The 20,626-nt window shown below is 49.1% G+C and overlaps 1 protein-coding gene across 1 annotated transcript; it reads left to right on the forward strand.

Annotated features, from left to right (window-relative positions):
• Nucleotides 1-17,251: 17,251 nt before the first annotated feature.
• Nucleotides 17,252-17,934, forward strand: LOC125518388. Its single transcript, XM_048683248.1, has 2 exons — nucleotides 17,252-17,788; nucleotides 17,878-17,934. Exons 1-2 carry the CDS (start codon nucleotides 17,252-17,254, stop codon nucleotides 17,932-17,934), a joined length of 594 nt encoding a protein of 197 aa, XP_048539205.1.
• Nucleotides 17,935-20,626: the final 2,692 nt, after the last annotated feature.

The following is a 20,626-nucleotide window of genomic DNA, read 5'->3' on the forward strand; positions in this document are numbered from 1 at the left end:
GCTAGTGGCGCACCGGATTTGCCTTCTAATGGCGCACTACCGGTGCGCCACTGGCATCACGCCATTAGAATTAAATACTAATGGCGCACCACGTAGTGCGCCATTAGTATAGCCTGCAGTGCGCCATTAGAATGCCTCCCAGGGGGCCATATGTACCCATGTGCTTTGGCATTCTAATGGCGCACCAACAGTTAATGCGCCATTAGTGTGATGATCACAGTGCGCCATTAGTGTCTTGTGTGGTGCGCCATTAGTATGAATATTAGGTTTTATTTTTTTTGCTTTTCTGATTTTGCACAGGTTACAAAATATATTATTGGACAGAATATAGACAGCAGCACACAACAACATCAGATTCATCGAATACAATAGAAGATTAGTCTCCAAATACAATTCATCATATTAGTCTCCAAATTTAAAAGACCGAACAAAGATAAAACATTACAAGTCCCAAGACCGCGAGTATCGAGTTTGCCTTCACATTACAAGTCGATATCGATCATCTAAACTACCATCACATAGAAGAGAGCTGTGATCATCACGATGAGCATCATCGTGATCAAACTGGTCTTCATCCGGTTCCTCCAACGCTCCCTCCTCTCTCCCTCTAGATAGCGGGCGTATCTACATTTGGCCTCCGCCCTAGTGGTGTACCCTTTGTAACTATTACCGCTGAAACGGTGAACCTGTCTCCGACACTCCTCCCAGTCGTCGTAGACTCCGGGAACCTTACCCTTGTACACGACATACGACGGCATCTCTATGCACAAGCCAAACAACAGACAATACATAAGCAATATGTAAGTATGCAACAAAAGGATCGGAAGAGAAAAGCAAGACATTAATAGCACGATTCATGGTCCTACTAATAAATAGCATCGATTACATCTAAGTTGAACGACTATCCAAACCAAAGAGACATACGAATTCATTAAAGTATAATTACAACATGAGCCAATCAATGTTTCAGAACTACATATCACTACTTTCGACTCGACTCATCGGACAGGAACGTGGATGAAGCCGCCATCTGTCGTGATGGTCATGAAATCGCGGTCGTTGTCACCCTGCATTTGTAGCATTTCATCTATCTCACTGTTGGACGGTTGATATCTGAGGAAGAACTGCCCCGAGGTATGAAGGACATCTTGATGGATGATGTCCGCAAACTCCGACTGGATGCGAAAGAATTCTTGTCTGAGGTCCGCGTCCTGGACTGCCGACAAGCTCGCGGCCCAATCTTTGAGATTATCTGGTAGCAGAAGTTGATGATGGTCCCTTACGATCGCCCGCATGTGATGGAGGGCGTAGTAGGCATCCTTCTAACCGCCAGGCAGCTGCTTGACGCAGCAGAACTTCGTATTGTGTGAGAACATGTGCTTGCCGTACTTACGAACTGCCCTGGTGAAAGTGCCTCCAGATTTGGCGTAGGCGGGGAGAACATCATCAAGAACTTTCTTGACATTTGTGTAGTCTATCTTGGAGTTACGGTTCGGGTCTAAATACGTGGCCATGGAATATTTCGGGCTTAAGAGGATGAGTGTGAAATGTGTGTCACTGCACAGAACACGGAATGTTAGAAAAAAAAGAATGATCGAAATCTAAGAAATCATATGTTACGGGGCGGTTAAGGGATGACTTACTCGGGAAAGTAAGCCACAAGGAAGTTATCCTTATCTGGGTTTGCCAGAATGACGCCTTCGAGGTGTGAACTCGCAACTTGGCGGTCCCCAGCGCTGCTCAAGTGCTTGGCACGCATGTAGAAGGGGTCGACTATCACGATGTCCGGGATCTTGTCTCTAATGATCCGCATCTCCATACTCAGCGAAAACAGCCAAACGAACGTGTAGTGCAGCGGATGAAGGTTAAACATAGCAAAGATGTCATCAAACCGCAGGACGATCGTACCCCCGATGTCGCCATCCACAAAGCCCTTGCCCTCTGGCACCTTGGCCACGAAAACCGGGTATGCCACATCCTTCTCTCTGAGACGCTGCTTCTCCAAAGAAAGAACACTATCGTGCAGAATCCACATAGCACCGGTTGCAGCATTTAGCATATTTGGCGGTAGCATCGCCCTACCCGCCACATGCACCCTCCTCGAGATATCCTTAGGTGAAGGTGGCCCGTACTTTGCACGGATCGAACTCGGTGCCGGCTGGCTCGCACCGGCGCCCTTGTTAGTCTTTCCTTTCCGTCCCTTCTTCTTGATCTCCTGTAATGGGACCGAGTTCTGCTCACAGACCGCCTTCTTGAGTGTGTTGGGGCTGATAATATTTCGCACCTCAGCTATCTGAGGCTCGGTGAAGGCGGGAGCTGGAGGCGTGTCCTGAGAACTGAACGCCAGACGACGCCTGTTGCAATTGGATTTCTCCGCCGTACCAGCTAGATCGCGGTCGTCTTGGTTGGGTTCTTGAGAAAGAGGCCCGCAGAACTCGTCAGCGTACCCATGTTCGGCAAAGTACTTATCAACTTTGGTAAATGTACCGTCGTCGTTGTCGTCGCCGTCCGGATCCTGTGCCATAGGGCTGTCCGGATCCTGTGCCATAGGGATGTCCGGCAGGTCCGGTAGCGTTGCGGCATTCTTGCCATGGCTTGGCGCCGGCACGACTGGTGGTCTTGTCTGTGGGGTGGTGTCCCCCGCCCCCAAACGAATATGGCTCTTCAGCCAAAGCAGGGGCCAGTTTACGCAGGTGCTGAGGGTCATCTCATCTTCTTCGTCGGCCCCAGCGGATCGAATCGGAGGTAACAGCTCGTCGCAGCCTGGCAGCACCCGAACCACTTCAACCCTATACATTGTGGGTGGCATCGGATTACCGTGGAACATGGGGTTGCCCGGTTGAACGATTCTGCCCTTGGTGACATCGACCAACTCGGCACCCACGAAGTGAAGAAGAGTGCAAGGAACATCGGCGGTGCCCTTCGAAAACATGTACAGGGCGTCAGGGATGCCCAGTCAAAGGCAAGGAGATGAAGTCATCGGCCGAGAGGCTTAGTTACCGTGATGCCGTCGAGCTCGGCTAATGTCGAGGCACCGCCAACGGCGGGCGTGCAACTGACGGAGGGGGCGCTTGCTGGCGAGGTGCCGGCCGGCGTACACCCGGGTACATTAAGCTCCAATGCCCGTGCCGGCGCCGGAGACGCGAATACCGCCTCCGCCGGAGACACCAATGGCGCCGCCGCCGGAGACACCAATGGAGCCGCCTGCGGGCTGTGCGAGTTGCTGGCCGTGAAGTTGGGAACCGGGGGAGGCCCCTGTTGGCCGCCCGCAATCCACGTTGTCAGCCCATGAATCAACGTAGGCACCATGGCGTTGAGCATCGTTCCAAGTTGTTGTTGCACTTGCTCTTGGACAAGCTCCGGAATCCACGCCACTTGTGCCTTGAGTTCTTCAACCTCGCGTGTCTGGCTTTCCGAGCTGGTCTTTTTCTCCTTCCGCACACCAGCGGTATAGTATGACCCCCATTTTGTGGACAAGCCTTTGCCGGCCACACAACCAGCTGACGTCGGCTTAGTGAGCTTATCCTTGTTTTTCATTACGTTCAACGCCCTATTTAAATGGGTGTCGAAAGGGGAGCTCTTAGACGACCCGGCGCTACTGCTTTCAGTGTCCTGCGAAAGGAACGTGAACCATTTAGAAATATTGGGGATTAATTAGAGTGCAACCATATGGAGCTAATTACGCGGGGGTGTATTCCTTACCAGAAGAAGCTCAAGCGCCCTGGTCTTCGGATCCGTGGTAAGCTCCTTTGTTATCGGGTCCTCCTTGTACCAGGCCCTGACATAGTTCCTGGTCTGCTTGTCACCGCTGTATTTCTCGAAGCGGGGCGGTAGGCCTTGCTCGGCACGCTCCGCGTCCTCCTTGTCCCATATAGGCTTCGCCACTCTGTAACCGCCGGGACCGAGTTTGTGTTCCCCTAAGTTCAACTCCCGCATTTCTTTCCCCCACTGACTTGATTCGGAGGTTGCACTGCTCTCGCACTTGATCTTGAACTCCTTGTACTCATCTTCGCTCATCAAAGGATATTTCGCCTTGATCTTCTCATAACTATCACCTCTATCAATCATTCTCTTCACCGCGCTTTTCCAAGTAGACAGGGCCGTGCTCATCTTCGTGAGGGCGGCACTGTTCACTTTATTCCCTGAGAGGCGTGTGTTTTCAAATTCGGCGGGGAACTTGTATCGTTTGTGCAGCTTCGTGAAGAGGAGGTTGCGCAAATTCCCTCGGTCCTTATGCCTAAGGTTCTCGGTGTTGATCGAGACGGTGCTCCGGAGAATGCACCCGAGCTGAACCGAGTACCCCTTGACTATATGTTTGGGCTCCGTTGGATTCCTGTCGGAGTCCACTTGAGTGAATTCCTCCTTGACGGTGCGGAGCGCATTCGGGCGCCGGTCCTTCCTTTGCTTCTTCGGTTAGCTGCCATCTGTGTGTGCGCCGCCATCATCAGTGGTGGCATCCTCGGCGGCACCATCAGTGGTGTCATCCCCGACGCCACTAGGGGTTGTGTAATCAGGATCGGTGTCTTCCGCGGCGTCCTCATAGCGGTCAGGTTGTTCCTCCATCTCCTGGGACAGCTCCCAGAATTGCTTGCCGCCCGAACCACCGGCCTTATCGTTGTGGGCCATGTTTCGCTCTAAATAGGAAAAAAGTTTGGTCAAAAAGTTGGTTATTGTCAAGGAACAAGATCATGGTCTCATCATTTAGGGTTTGTCGACACCGAGGCACCCTAAAAGCCTAAGCTTTCATCATTTAGGGTTTGTCGACGCCGAGGCACCCTAAAATCCTAAGCGTACATCATTTAGGTTCTCATCGACACCGAGGCATCCGGGGCAGCCAAGTTAAGTTTTCATCATTTAGGGTTTATCGATGCCGAGGCACCCTAGGTTGGGCCTAATCACTTGGCACTAATCACTTGGCTCTATTGCCACCTATGTTGGGTTTATCATCTAGGGTTTATCGATGCTAAGGAGAATTCTAAGTTGGGCCTAATAACTTGGCTCTATTGCCACCTATGGTTTAATGCAGCAAGAATGGCAGGGCAGTTGATCCTACTTAACTAAGTACTAAGATACCCCGGCCCATGCATTAGTCGCAAGTACCCCATATGTCCTATTTTTAGCAAAGTCATGCTAAAATTCATGAAAAAATTTAGCATGACCTTTGCTGAAAATAGGACATATGGAGTACCCAAATTTGCCGGAACGGAAGTTAATCGACATTCCGGCAAACTCAAGGGCAACTCGGGGTACCTGCAAATTCATCACGATACAATGGTCGGAGACAAAACCCAGCAAACTAGCAAGATGATCATCATCTTTGCAAGACAGTAGCTCAAGTTTTTGACAGTAGCCTCTAAAGAAAATAGCATTGCAACATTCAAGTTCACAGGATAAAAAATCATCCACATTCACCAACCCACATGATGTTAAAACCCACATGAGCTGTAAACAGACTTAAAAAACCCACATGATGTTATAACTGTATACACTGAACATGATGATACCAAATGGGAAGGAAAATTGTATCACTCTAGATTAGTGTAGCCACTATCTAACAAAACCAGAATGTTAACAAAATTACACCATGATGATACAAAATTCTTGTAGCAGTACAATGAGTTCACAGGATAAAAAAATCATCCACATTCACCAACCCAAACTGGTGGAGATACAGCAAACCAGCTAAGTTTTTAGTTTTTAGTTGAGCAATGCAGCGACAGTGTGATAGGCAAGTTTCAGCTGGCAAAGTGTCATGATTCAGACAACAGAGCAACTAAGCATAGCAAGTGGATAGTTTAGTCAGTATACTAGTACTCTTTAGAAAGCATGAGACATATATTACCTGGAGGAGACTTCATCAGAGAGTTGCCTGTGAATTGAAAATACAACGAGATCAGCAAAGGACAGTAAGATATATACTGAAATTATCATAACAAAATGCCAGCTACTGCCATGGTCAAAGAATAGATTATGATAGCTGGACAAGTACAGGTCAAACTAGATAATTTTCAGAACCAGTTTAACCACCGCAGGATAAAACAATGCATCCAAGACTGGGCTTAGACTAATATCCTCATAGCATAATCTGACATCAAGCAAATATTATAAGAACAGTGAAAATGTATGTTCACTGCAAATGAATATGGACCAAGTATTCTCATTAACTACTTAAAGAATTAGTTCCATATTGTTGCATGAGAATTGTAGAGAGAAAAGATACATGGTTCTACTTCTGGGATTGGTTACATCTCTTATTTTTCACATTCTTGTTAAAGGACATTAACCATTAATTATCAGAAGAACTAATGCACATTTAAACACCCTGAATCCGGAAGAAGTAATACAACACTACATAGTACCTCTGTAGTTTCCATGCCAAACTTTGGGTGATATCAAACCATTAGAAAGCATGATCATGAGAACAACATCAGTTTGAAAGATATTGTAACCCCTCCTGGTAACAAATATTCATCTACTCATTTGTAGATACCTAGGAGTAACAAGACTGCACTTGCCAATAATGTTTTATTTATGCTTCCCAAGGACCAACTCCTAAACTGAACACAAAAAACTGTGTGCACATCTGCAAGTTGTAGAAGGAAAAGGTGCAACACTAAAAAAACTATCAAACTAACAGATCCATTAATCAATTATGGACTTCTTACATGTTACATCTATCATTAGTGGCCAGAAAGAATAGTAATTAATGTTTCATATTGTTGCATGAATCCAAACTCACTGGAAAATTCACTAATTGAGCCTAGCTACTTAAAGAAAGAATCTCTAGGCGGATGCTTAGTTGAGACTAGTATCCTCTAAAATGCATCTAAATGCAAGCTCAGAGATTTGAACATTTGGAAAACCCTAGCTACTTAATTCTCCAACCCCCTTTCCTTGTCCAAATTTCTCCAAGCCCCAACCCTAGAACACATCAGAAGGAAATAAAGAGGGGGAAGAGGGGGAAGCGGCTCGGGTGCTCACTTGGGAGGTCGAGGGTGACTCAGGGCAGCCGGAGCTAGTAGAGGCGGCGCGAATTCGGCATCGAGCGGTGGCGGTCCTCCTGGGCAGGCCGCGCGGTCGAGGGCGTCGAGCGGTGGCGGTCCTCCTGGGCGTCCGAGCTTGTCCGGGTCCTCGTAGTCGAAGAGGAAGACGGCGGCGGTCCTCCTGGGCAGGCCGCGCGGTGTTGGACGGCGAGCATGTCGAGGGCGCAGGCGGGGCCGTGGGGGGAGGGGGCGCTTGGGCGGGAGGACGTCGAGGACACTCGGCTCGGGGACGGCGAGGGAGGCGGCGCTCGGCTCGGGGACGGCGAGGGAGGCCGCGAGGGAGGCAGCGCTCGGCTCGGGGACGGCGAAGGAGGCGAGGGGGCGGCGAGGGGGACGGCGAACACGGGGGGCAGCGGGTGAGATCGATGAGGCAGGGGAGAGATTAGAGAGATTGGGGATTTAGTGTGGGGGGAAGCTTTCTAATGGCGCACCACCCCCTCGTGCGCCATAAGTACGACTATTCTAATGGCGCACCACCCCTCGGTGCGCCATTAGAATTTTGTTTTAATCTAGCCCACTAGCCCTATCTACAACCTAACCCTATCTACAACAGAACCCACCCACTAGCCCGACTAGTCAGCACGCAGCACACACACCAGGAGGTCCTAGGTTTGATTCCCAGGCTCCCCAATATTTTTTTATGCATTTTAAATGCTATTTTTTATATTTATTTGTGTTTAAATATGTTCAAACTTGTTTAAATCATAACAGTAATATTTTTTATAAAAACAGTAATAATTTTTTTTGAATATGTTCAAATTTGTTACTTGAAAATATCATCGGCGGCGGCGGTGGAGCGGGGAGGGTGCGGGGGGTGCCCGTTGGCGGCGGTGGAGCGGGGGAGGGTGCGGTGCGGGGGGCCGGGTGCTCGTCGGTGGCGGTGGAGCGGGGGAGGGTTGTGGTGGGTCGTCGGCGGCGGTGGAGCTAGCGGGGGAGGGTGCGGGTGGGATCGAGATGAAGGGGGGTCGAGATCGAGATGGAGGGGGAATCGAGATCGAGATGGAGGGGGATCGAGATCAAGTGTCCTCATGAATTCAAAAAGTGCCCATGAAATTTAAAAATATTCATGATATCAAAAAGTGCCCATGAAATACAATCGAGAAATGAAGACTATGATTTAAATACAATCGATCTTAGCTAGCTATCTGTTCACAATCTTCTTGCCCTTCTTTTTCGCAAGTGGAGTTCTTCTGTGGAACGGACGTCCTTTAGGTAGGGTGGTCCTGCTTCTTCTTGTGGTGTGTGCTACTACTTCATCGTCGTCGTTATGTTCGATCTTCGGGTCGCCGTACTTGTCGAAGTCTTGCTCATTGGCTACTCCATCCATTCCGATGATCTTCCTTTTTCCTCTCCTCACGACAACACGACTGTGCTTTGACGGGTTGGTAATGAAGAAGCATTGGTCCACTTGGGAAGCCAGTACCCATGGCTCATTTTTCGCGGTGACGTTTGCGCCCGCGGTCTTGGATTTGGCTTCGGGTATAACCATGGTGGTGAAATACCGGTCTTCTTTTAGGACGCTCTTGGCCCATCTGACACGGAACATCGGGACCTTCTCTCCAGCGTAGCTCAACTCCCAGATCTCCTCGATCCTTCCGTAGTATCTGTCCTTGTCGTTGCCGGTGTAGGATTCCATCGTTACCCCGGAGTTCTGATAACCATCGCTCTTCATGTCCTTGTTCTCGGTGTAGAATGTGTAGCCGTTGATATCGTACGCCTCATAGGTCATCAGGTTGTGCTCGGCGCCCTGTGACAAGGCGAATATGAGTTGTTCTTCCACGGAAGAATCCTCATGTAAAGGGTACGACAGAAGCTTCTGCTTGAACCAACGCGTGAAACATGAGTTGTGCTCTTTGATTATATCTCCGTCCGTCCTCTGTTGGCCTCGGTCATTGTACGTCTTCTCAATAAAGGTTTTGTGCTCTACCACCCAAGGATCGACCACGTCTATGTGTTGTAGCGCGACTAGGTTTGCTCTTTCAAAGTCGGTGAGTCGACCCTCGAAGTCGACATGCATTTCGCGGCGACCCTCACGGTGACCCCATCCAGCGAGCCTGCCGAGGTGCCTATTGACGGGCAGACCAACGGGGTTCTCGATGCCTAGATAATTCGTGCAGTAGGAGATGCACTCTTCGGTCAGAAAGCCCCTGGCTATACTTCCCTCTGGACGTGACATGTTGTGAATGTATCCTTTGATCACACCATTCATCCTTTCGAACGGCATCATGCTGTGCAGGAACGTCGGCCCGAGTTGGATGATATCCTCCACGATATGGACCAGCAGATCCACCATAACGTCGAAGAATGTGGGCGGGAAGTACATCTCAAGCTCGCATAGTATCACCACGATCTCTTCCTGTAGCCTTCTGAGTTGCCTCACGCCAATCGACTTCTGAGAGATGACGTCGAAAAAGTTGCATAGGCCAAATAGCGTTTCACGGACGTGCGCGTCCATGATCCCACGGATTGCAACTGGAAGTATCTGCGTCATCAGCACGTGACAGTCGTGAGACTTCATCCCGCTGAACTTCTGCTTCGCTGGGTCTAGGTATCTGCTTATCTTCCTCGTGTAATCGTAAGGAAGTTTTACTCCTAGGAGGCAGGTGAAAAACTGCTCGATCTCCTCCTGACTTAGAGTGAAGCACGCGGGAGGGTAGTCATTTCCAGTCTTCTTGGCCTTTTTGCCTTTGCGACGACTTTCTGTGTCCTGCTTCGCCTCATCATCATCATCATCATCATTAGCGTGAAGCTCCTGCCTGATGCCCATTGATTTCAAGTCCGCCCTTGCTTTCGGCCCATCTTTGGTCCTCTCTGGCATGTTGAGCAGGGTACCAAGCAGACTCTCGCACACGTTCTTCGTGATATGCATGACATCAAGGCTGTGAGGCACACGGTGGATCTTCCAGTACGGCATGTCCCAGAAAACAGACCTCGTTTTCCATACCTTCAACAGCGGCTCTGGCGCCTTTCGCTTCTTTCCCGGCTCTGGCGCCTTTTGCTTCTTTCCCGGCAGTGGGCAGTCTTTCCAATTTTTCAACAGCTCGTCTATTTCCTCGCCGCTCCTCGTACACGGGCGTTTTCGGGGTTCGGTTTCACCATCGAACAGATCCTTGCGTTTCCTCCACGGGTCATCGTCGTGAAGCCACCTTCGATGTCCCATGAACACGATTTTCAAAGACCCGGGATCTCTATGTAGCTGGCGATATGTTGTGTCATCCATGCACCTTACGCATCGAGAAAATCCATGGACTACCTGCCCCGCGAGATATCCGTAACCGAGATAGTCGTGCACCATCGTGAGCAGTGCGGCTCTCATAGGGAAATATTCTTTCTCTGCGGTGTCCCACGTATTGGCTGGCGTTTTCCACAGCGTGTATAGCTCCTCCTTCAGCAGCCCCAGATACAGATTGATGTCGTTCCCTGGTTGTTTCGGCCCTTCAATTAGCATACTCATGTGAATGTACTTCCTCTTCATGCACAACCAGGGGGGAAGGTTGTACATCCACACAAACACAGGCCAGGTGCTATGTGTGCTTCTCTGGCTGCCAAACGGATTGACTCCATCGGTGCTCGCGCCCAGCACGATGTTCCTTGGATCCTTCCCAAATTCTGGGTATTCGAAGTTCAACGCTTGCCACTGGCTCGCATCCTTAGGGTGACTCAGCATCTTGTCTTTTTTATTTATCTCCGGATCATTTCCGTCATCTTCCCGCTTCTTCTCCTCCCTATCCGCGTGCCAACGCAGGAGCTTTGCTACCTTAGGGTCCGTGAAATACCGCTGCAGACGAGGAGTGATCGGAAAGTACCACACCGATTTTCGAGGAGCTTTCTTCCTCTTCTTGTATCGAGTGATGCCGCACACCGGACATATGGTAGAATCCGCGTGCTCGTCCCGATAAATGATACAATTGTTCATGCACACATGGTATTTCACATGCGGTAAATCCAGAGGACACACGATTTTCTTCGCCTCCTTGAAACTGGTTGGGCACTTGTTCCCCTTGGGAAGACGTTCGTGCCAGAATGACATGTTCTCGTCGAAGCATGCGTCGGTCATTTTGTGTTTTACCTTCATCTCCAGAGCCATGAGCATTACTTTCAGGAGGGTATCCTCGGGCCTGCATCCTTCATACAATGGAGTAACCGCGTCTATCTCCAGTTGATCCAGCTTTGCTTTCTCTCGGGCGGCAGCTCTTGCGTTATCCGTCTGCTTGAGAAGCAGCTCTTGAATATGAGGGTCCTGCACCCAGCCTCCATCATCGTCTGCTCTGGCATCTTCATCTTCATGATCATGCCCTTCGTCTTGATCTTCCTCATCATCATGTACGACATCTTCTACATGATGACTGTGTACAGCATCACCGTCGTGATCATGTCCTGGAGATTCTTCGTCTTCTCGCCCGCCGTCGCCGCGGTGGTACTTGTCTTGTTGCCCTTCCTCATTTCTTGCCCGGCCCCCATGGACGACTTCATAGTCATCTTCATCACCTTGCCACCGATAGCCATCCATGAAACCACGCAAGAGCAGGTGGTCCCGCACCTGCCCGGAATCCGGGTCTGCAATAAGGCTCTTCAGCTTGCATCTTCGACACGGACATCTTATCTCCGTCTCATTCTTTTGAAGCATCTCGGCCTTCGCGGAGCTCAAAAACCTATTCACGATGCCTTCAGTCATCGTGCGGACCATGGTCGCCTGCGGGGTAGAGCAAAACGATATTTTAGAACCAAGAAAAAAATTGGCATGACCTTCCCTAAAAATAGGACCAAAAAGAATGCATAGTGCCAAAATTCTCGCCGAAACGGAAATGAATCAAAACATTCCGGCAAAATATTGGCAACTATCGCATTTCAAATACCGGTACCTTCAAACACAAACATATATGCAACACCACAAACACATGCAACACCACAAACATACATAGATCTAGCTAGACCACAAAAAGTGCATGTGCACGTTGTTGGAGCGAGCTAGGGAGAAAAAAAGTAGATCTACATCATGAAGATAGCTTTCCCCTTACTTACCTATCAAAAAAAGGTAATTTCACCACTTAATTTTGATGAATCTATGGTGGAAATGAGGTGAGGAGGAGGAGATGGCCGAAAGCTTGGAGAAGGAGGTGGAGGGAATGAAGTGGGGAAAGTGAGTGGGTAGGTGTGGGGCTGTCCAAAATATCTTGTTGGGGTCCCAGGTTACTAATGGCGCACCTGTGGTGCGCCATTAGTAGTTTTGCAAAAAAGTAAAAATAAATAAATATATATACTAATGGCACACCGGATAATAGTGCGCCATTACTAGTTTAAACTAGTAATGGCGCACTGTGAAATGATGCGCCATTAGTAGTTTTGCAAAAAAAAGAATAAATTTTTTTACAGTAATGGCGCACTGTCTGCTTGGTGCGCCATTACTACTTAGAACTAGTAATGGCGCACTTCGACCTGATGCGCGATTAGTATGTATGGAAAAATGGAAAAATAATAATTTAATACTAGTGGCGCACCCTGTTTCTGGTGCGCCATTAGTGTCTTCCACACTAATGGTGCATCACCAACCGGTGCGCCATTAGTATATAGTAGTGGCGCACTGCTTTCATGGTGCGCCATTAGTATCAATCCTATCTATAGCCCTTTTCTTAGTAGTGGGGTGAAGCACAACAAAACTACCTATCTAGGCAAGTTTAAATAAGGCCGGAAACAATGAACAACAATTCCAGAAACTCCTCATGAGCATATATTAGGCTTTGTACTGTTCTGCCCTAAACCATATTTTAGAGTTGTTAAACATGTAAGATGAATGCACCATGTTAAACTAGGCATTTTTCTACCCCATTTACATATAAAGTTTATTAAGTTTGGAGCTACGGTTATTAAGTTATGAATTAAAGCATTTTAACATGACAATAAAGCAAATAAATGCAAACATCATTTTAAACATTTTAAACATGCGTGAAAGTTGGAGATTATGAATCTAGACACAATTCTAAGCATCTTTCATATATAATTTATTTTAAAAAGATGCACCATTTGTGAGTTATTAAATGCGTGAAACAGGAGGGTTTTTCTATAAAAACTGATGTCTCTGGAATATTGGCAAAATTCGCAGGACCAGGAAAAAACCTAGCGGGCCGAATCTGGACGGCCCAAAAGTGCACAGGGAGCGGGGGCTGCTCACCAGGCCTCATGGGCCGGTCGATGGAGGTGTAAGGCAGGCAGAGCCAGCTGGGCCGAGGCGAGGCCAGCCCAGGCGCGCGCGGATCTGGCGGTTGACTCGATTGAGTCAACGTGGTCGAGCGGGAGCTGGCGCTGGTCGGCGTTCTGAAGGAAAACGGCAGCGGCGGGTTCAGGGCGACGCAGGAACGGACAAGGGCGGTGCAGGGCCGGTTCGGCGCGGTGGCATAGGACTTGGGGGCGCCGGCGGCGGGGATGGAAGCAGGGGCGCGCCGCGGGTGGCTGGACGAAGCGTGCGAGGAGGCAGGCGCTCGTGCCCGACCTCGCGAAGCAGGACGGCGGCGGCGGACTTGGCGCGAAGGCTGAAGATGGCGGGGTTGAGGAGGAGCCCGGGCGCCATGGACGCCATGTGAGGGAGCTCGGGGAAGCAGCTGCAACGGGAGGCGGTGACGAGGTCCTGGCGACGACGGAAGGGAGCTCCTGCAAACCACCCATGGCGAGTCAGGGACAAAGAGAAAGAGAAAAGGGAGTGAGAGAGGAACAGAATAAGAAGGGGAGAAGCGGTGGGGTCGAGCTTTTGCTGCGGGGGCGGCGGAGCTTGCTGTCGACGGCGGGAGGCAGCATGGATGCAAAATCAGCGGTGGCTGGTCTCGAAGAAGCGGGACGACGGCCATGGTCCTGTTGCTTCCACTCGCAGGATGGTGAAGGCGAGGGAGATCTGGCGCGAGGGCCTTGCTCCTTTGGGCGATGGATGGCAGAGGAACGGAATTGAGAGGAGGCTTGGGGCTACGGGAGAGCAAGGAGGATCTCCTCCCTTGGATCGTGCGCGCGAGGCAGGGCGCTCCGGCTCGGCAGAGCGAAGGGATCGAGGGAAGGATTGGGTTGGTTGGTGGATGGATCGAACAGATCCCGAGGAAGAAGGTAGGTAGGTGGCGGCGGGCAGGGGATGGATGGGACATTGCTCCTAAATTTTAGGGTTAGGGTCTAGTTATATAGCAGGTAGATTAGTTTAGGGGCTACTCGGACCCTCCGATCATAATTAGACGGTCCGAGATGAATATGTTAGGTAGCCCAATAAACAAAACAGAGATGTTTTGCAGACGTTTGGGGATGATCCGGATCCAATGGTGCCGACTGCCCGGGTCGGGTACGGGAAGTTTCGGACACGCACGCGAGGGGGTTTGTGCACTGAGCAAAGAGGGGTTTTCGGAGCCTCCGATCGCGACCAATGGATTCGATCAATAGGGGAATAGGTAGGCCTACGTGGGCTAGTTGTGACTGTGTAGAAGGCCGAGGGCTGCGGGACAGAAGAGAGAGAGAGACCCGGCAGCAGTTTCCGGAGACCAAAAACGTCCGACGATAGACCGACTATACTGCCGCTATAGTTAAACGTTGGGGCGTCAAACGGACTCCGAATGCGATGAAACTTGGCAGGCGGCCTACCTACAACATAACAACACCGCATGCCAACTTTCAACCCATTCCGAGAAAATTTTCCGGCCACTTATAAAATAATATCTCGGACGTGCCGCGGACGCGTGCAAGTGTGTCTGGGCTCAAAACGGACAACAGACGGAACTGGGGGAACCCGAACAAATGCAAGTTTCAAAAACATACAGATGCAATGCGGATGATGACATGGCAAGATGCAACACGCAGGCGAATGACATGGCAACGACGGCGAATAACTGGAAGACACCTGACGCATCGGTCTCGGGGCGTTGCATTAGCCTCACGCCACGAGGACAACGTAGAAAGGATACTTAAACTTGACATTAAAAACACATAATCTACATGCAAAACAATCATCCGGAGTTCCTCGGCTCCATGTGTCAGAATAGTCATGGAGATGAGGGCACCAACGCGACACCAGGGTCGGCCCATAGGCCGGGGCAACGGGGCGACCGCCCTGGGCCTCTGGGAGGTAGGGGCCCCAACCCACGTAGTAGTATATTATACAGTAAGGCCCAAGCCCACCACGTAGCTAGCATTCACGGGCTGAAAGAATTGATAGCTAGTTTAGCTACGCTGCTGCAGCGCTCCATCGATCTCCTTCGGTCTCGTCTACAGTTTCCTCGCCCCCTCGGCTCCTCCCCAAATTCTCCAATCCCAAAGAACAGTGCCGCCGCTCCGGTGCATTTACAAATTCGAGGCGCCGCTCCGTGCATCCATTAATGGAGACCAACGATGCTATTCCTCTCCCCAATCATCTCTCTTTGCATCCTCAACGTTCCACATCTGATTGCAGACGCTTGAGGCATCACCGCATCAGAGATGGTACGTCTACCTCCTTCCCCTAATCAAGTACTCTTTTGATTCAGTGTTAAATAGCCCGGCACTCCGCCTCTGATTGCTCCATCTGACATCTCCAATTCTTCTCTTCCTAGTTCTTACTCTATTGGCCTGTTCTTCAAAGCTTCATTGGATCCATGCACAAAAACAAAACAAAAAAGCTTCATTGGATCCAGGGATTAGAAGGGGAGACGGGGAATGAGTGTTGTAGCCTTGCAGATCTGGGAAGCTACATCGACAATTCGACATCAAGCCATATGCCTATATTCAGGTGCTTTTCTCCTTGTATTGACTGTTTTTCTATAATTTTTTGGTGATATGCCTTCTGAAAAATGTTTATCAATGAGAAAAGAAAGTGAAAGAAAAACAGTATATTATTGCTACTTTATGCATTGCGAAAGAAAATTTGGATGAAATAAATACTGATGTGGTTGTTGACGACTTTTCTTCCAGAAGTGCTAGGAGAAATAACAAGATCTGCATGTGTTTTTTTCACCTCCCTTGCAGTTTTAGTTCAAAGTCCAGCAATCTATGCTTGTATTTACTAAATTGCTTTGGACATACAATATATTCTGAATTTGTATTTGTACACAAGGGTCTCATTTTGTCGTCCCGCCCCAGGGCCCCGAATATGTATGGACCAGCCCTGCGCGACACATAGAACATGAAGTGGTGATCAATTTCCCTGTTTTTCTCTCTTTTCTCCCATGGTGGTTAAGGTCCCCCTCGCTATACAAGACAACTTGTATGCTTTGATGCGCATGAAACTAGCGTTTATTTTTATGAAACATGATATATATGAGAACATTGTTTTTAGTAAAGCATGAAAGGAGAGCTTTTTTATTGAGCATAGAAAAACATGACTTTTTTTTCTAGAAGCATAGCATTTTTTAGCTTTTTTAGACAAAGCATCTTTTTGCTTTTTTTTAGATAAGAAACTTTTTTTAGCTTATATAGTAGTATAAGATGAGAAATATAGCATTTTCTTTTTTAGAATCACATAGCAGTTTTTTTAGGGCTATCACATAGCAATTTGTTTTTTTTTTGAGACATCCTCGCCAGGCTTTATTTAAATTGTCACAATATTTACAGGGATAAAATTCAAATTTCCGGGGAGACCTAACCAGACACGGCGGCCTAACCCGAGCGAAAGTGCATGCCTAGCGAGATTGTGAGCCTCGAAATTTGAGCTCCTAAATTCATGGACAAAATTACAAGCAATAAAAGCATTCGATCTCTCTATGATTTCATGTACAATTGCCGCATGATAATCAGACGCCACTTGTATCTTATGCACATATAAATCCTTCGCGAGCGTCAGCGCCTCTTTTACCGCCAATGCTTCCAATGCAACAGGATCAAATATGTGTTGGAAAGTAAGAGAAGAGGCACCCAGGAAAGTGCCAGCCACATCCCTACATATTACTTCAACTGCACCAAATTTGCACTTGAAACAGCGGCATCAACATTAAAGTTCACGTGATCCAGTGGCGGAGGTCTAGTTATATAGCAATTTGTTGTGGACATTAGACGTGCGGATCTAACTTACGCGGCCCAAGGAAGATAGTATACTTTTTCGGCCGCGGCCCGCAAGCCCACCTACGGCGACGGCTTGAAATACTCTGCCTTGGCGCCCGAACGTAACCGCCACAACCAACAGCTTTCGCTTCTCATCTTCTCCGCCTCACCGGAGCCCCAAGAAACCAAGAACCCATCCTCCCCACCTCTCCACCGCGCAGCGCCCGCGGCAGATGGAGCATCTCCAGGACGGCCACTACGTGCGGCTGCGGAGCCGCGTGCACGGCACGTACCTGCACGCTGACGAGGACGGGCATGGCGTCTCCCTCCACCACCGCCGGGATTCCATGAACGCGGCTTGGGCGGTGCACTTGTACCACCAGGGCAATGCCGACGCCCTGGCCCAGCACATGCTTCTCTACAGCGCCGCCTACGGCCGCTACCTCGTCGCCACGAACGCGCCGGCGCCGCTGGGCCACCGCGGGCGCCGCGTCGAGCAGCGCAACTACGATGATCAAGAGGAGGAGGCCATCAGGTGGGAGGCCGTAGCCGTCGGGGCCGACTCCGGGAACGACGTCCTGCTCCGCAACGTCGCCGGCCGCCACCTCCGCAACGGCGCCTGGCGCTACCTCCGCGCCAACGGCAGGTACATCCGCACCGGCGCCAGCGTCGACGCCTTCGACAACTTCAGCACGAAGATGCACTGGGTGGTGGAGCCCATCCCCGCCAGGGCCGCCATGCCTCTCCTTCGACGTCCGAATAGGGTCAGGGTGAGTCCGCCAGGCCCGCTTCTTGATTCTTGTCGAATTTGCGCGACTTGGGTTCTTGTCAAATCGTGTTAATTCCATTCGCCTTGGAGCAATTCGTGGCAAATTTGCGCTTCGTGTTTGATTTGATCTCCTGGGTGGCATCATGATGTTTCTTTGCGACTCAACTGCAGCTTCCCTTCACCCGAAGAGTCATCACCGTGTTGCCGATGCCGTCGCGGGTGATCGTGTACGTGCGGGCGGGCGCCGACGGGAGCCGCATCGCCCGCGGCGCCTTCGTGTTCGAGGGGAGGTCTGTGTTCGACCTGAGGAAAACGCTGATCCGCCGCCTGGAGGCCACCATGGGCGTCTCCGACGTCGCCATGTGCGTCGAAGCGGGTACTTTCGGGCGCCCTACCCCACTCGTCGTCGACCTGCCCCGCAGCCGCCAGAACCTCCACATCCTCGTCTTCCCCGTCGGGACGCCAGGTGAACCCTCCGTCTCCCTACTGATCACCCTTTGCAAGATGTTGCCATGATCTTTTGGGTTCTACTATTTTAATGGAGTACTGTCTGCCTCAGTGTTGGAAAACAGTGTACTGAATTTGTTACAGTCTGAAAAACAGTTCACTGAAGCTTAGCTGGTCTTCTTCAGTTAGGACTTTGCAATTGCTTGAACTGTTGTATTTGCACTGTGTCTGTTGGATTAATCTGCTCCATGTGTAGTCTGAAGCTTAGCTGGTTGCTAGATGTTCACACTCTAGGAACTTGAAAGAAAATTGTAATTCAGAAAGAAAATTGTAATCAGTTCAGTCTTATGAGTTGAGCTTCACGTAGAAAATACTGATTTCTATATGATTTAGAAAATTGTAATTCAGAAAGAAAATTCAGGCTGTATCCCACAACACTGCATGGAAATTAGTTTCTACATTGCCTTCAGGTTTTGTACATTAACTGTCTTCTTGATCTTGTTATTGACTCTGTTTTAGCAATATGATGACCTTACCTCCTCACCGTTCCTTGTACATTCTATTTCAGCCCACGCAGGGGTGCGGTACCCGGATGTCGATGCAGTGTAGAGAAAGACCAGAGCAGGAGTCCTGACCGTCGCTTCACACTTCACTTGTTCAGAGTGTCGCCGTCATGAATCCAAAACTTTTTGCAGTGAGATAGGGGTTCGGCAAAACCCAGAAGTTGTTGTGTTTGTACTTGCTAAACTTGGTCCGTTCCCCGGACAATGTAGGAAACCTATTTGCTGTTCTCAAATTCAGAAATTAACTGCTGGAACAACGATGCGGTGACATTAGTCTGTAGTGGTTGCACTCTTATTCCGGCCACTTAAAGTTTCAGTTCTACCTATAGCAGAGCATGTTGGCACTTAAAGTTTCAGTCCAAACTATAGCAGAGAATGAATTTGTGTTTTCACATTCAGAGTGAGTTCAACCAAGGACGGCTTCCCTGTCTTGGTTATGTGCAAACTTTTTGCAGGCCGAAGCCTGAGAAGGGTTTTTTTTTTTTTACTTTAGGGGGGAACTGAGAATAGTTTTTTTTAGCAACTTCTGAATAGTTTGCAGTACAGTATGTGGCCTACTGCTACTTTTTTGAGATAAACAGCGTAGCTTTATTAGATATCAAGGTTCAGAAGAATACATAAATGATCTGGAGGCGCTAGGAGCCACAAATGATGCCATTTTAGCTAACCTGTGCAGCTCTCCATTACTGCTATGTTGTTCATGGCTAAAAGAGCAAGCCTGAAACGAATCTCTAAGAGATCTAATATCTCTAAAAATCATACAACAAACTCCATAATTCTTGGCCGACTCGATCTCCCTTATGACTCTCATACAGTCAGAAAAAATTTGAAGCTTTTCAAGTTGGAGATCTTGGCCCAGTGCTAATGCTTCTCTGCAGGCATAAGCTTGAGTATTCTATAGTCTCACCTAAATAGCTTGGCGTAATCATGGTCATAGCTGTTTCCTGTGTGAAATTGTTATCCGCTCACAATTCCACACAACATACGAGCCGGAAGCATAAAGTGTAAAGCCTGGGGTGCCTAATGAGTGAGCTAACTCACATTAATTGCGTTGCGCTCACTGCCCGCTTTCCAGTCGGGAAACCTGTCGTGCCAGCTGCATTAATGAATCGGCCAACGCGAACCCCTTGCGGCCGCCCGGGCCGTCGACCAATTCTCATGTTTGACAGCTTATCATCGAATTTCTGCCATTCATCCGCTTATTATCACTTATTCAGGCGTAGCAACCAGGCGTTTAAGGGCACCAATAACTGCCTTCTGTTGGAAATATGCCCTAGAGGCAATAATAAAAGTATTATTATTATATTTCTTTGTTCATGATAATTGTCTTTATTCATGCTATAACTGTATTATCCGGAAATCGTAATACACGTGTGAATACATAGATCCATAATATGTCCCTAGTAAGCCTCTAGTTGACTAGCTCGTTGATCAACAGATAGTCATGGTTTCTTGCTGTGGACATTGGATGTCATCGATAACGGGGATCACATCATTAGGAGAATGATGTGATGGACAAGACCTAATCCTAAGCATAGCCAAGATCGTGTATTTCGTTTGCTAGAGCTTTTCCAATGTCAAGTATCTTTTCCTTTGACCATGAGATCGTGTAACTCCCTGGATACCGTAAGAGTGCTTTGGGTGTATCAAACATCACAACGTAACTGGGTGACTATAAAGGTGCACTACAGGTATTTCCGAAAGTGTCTGTTGGGTTGACCCGGATCGAGACTGGGATTTGTCACTCCATATACGGAGAGGTATCACTGGGCCCACTCGGTAATGCATCATCATTATGAGCTCAAGGTGACCAAGTGGTTGATCACGGG

This window comes from Triticum urartu, chromosome 7 (genome assembly GCF_003073215.2).
Source record: "Triticum urartu cultivar G1812 chromosome 7, Tu2.1, whole genome shotgun sequence".
NCBI classification, from domain to species: Eukaryota; Viridiplantae; Streptophyta; class Magnoliopsida; order Poales; family Poaceae; genus Triticum; species Triticum urartu.

Coding starts and splice junctions, on each gene's coding strand:
- LOC125518388 (XM_048683248.1), top strand. CDS start 17,252: ATGGAGCATCTCCAGGACGGCCACTACGTGCGGCTGCGGAGCCGCGTG. Junction 17,789..17,877: donor GACGTCCGAATAGGGTCAGG/GTGAGTCCGCCA, acceptor TTCGCCTTGGAG/CAATTCGTGGCAAATTTGCG.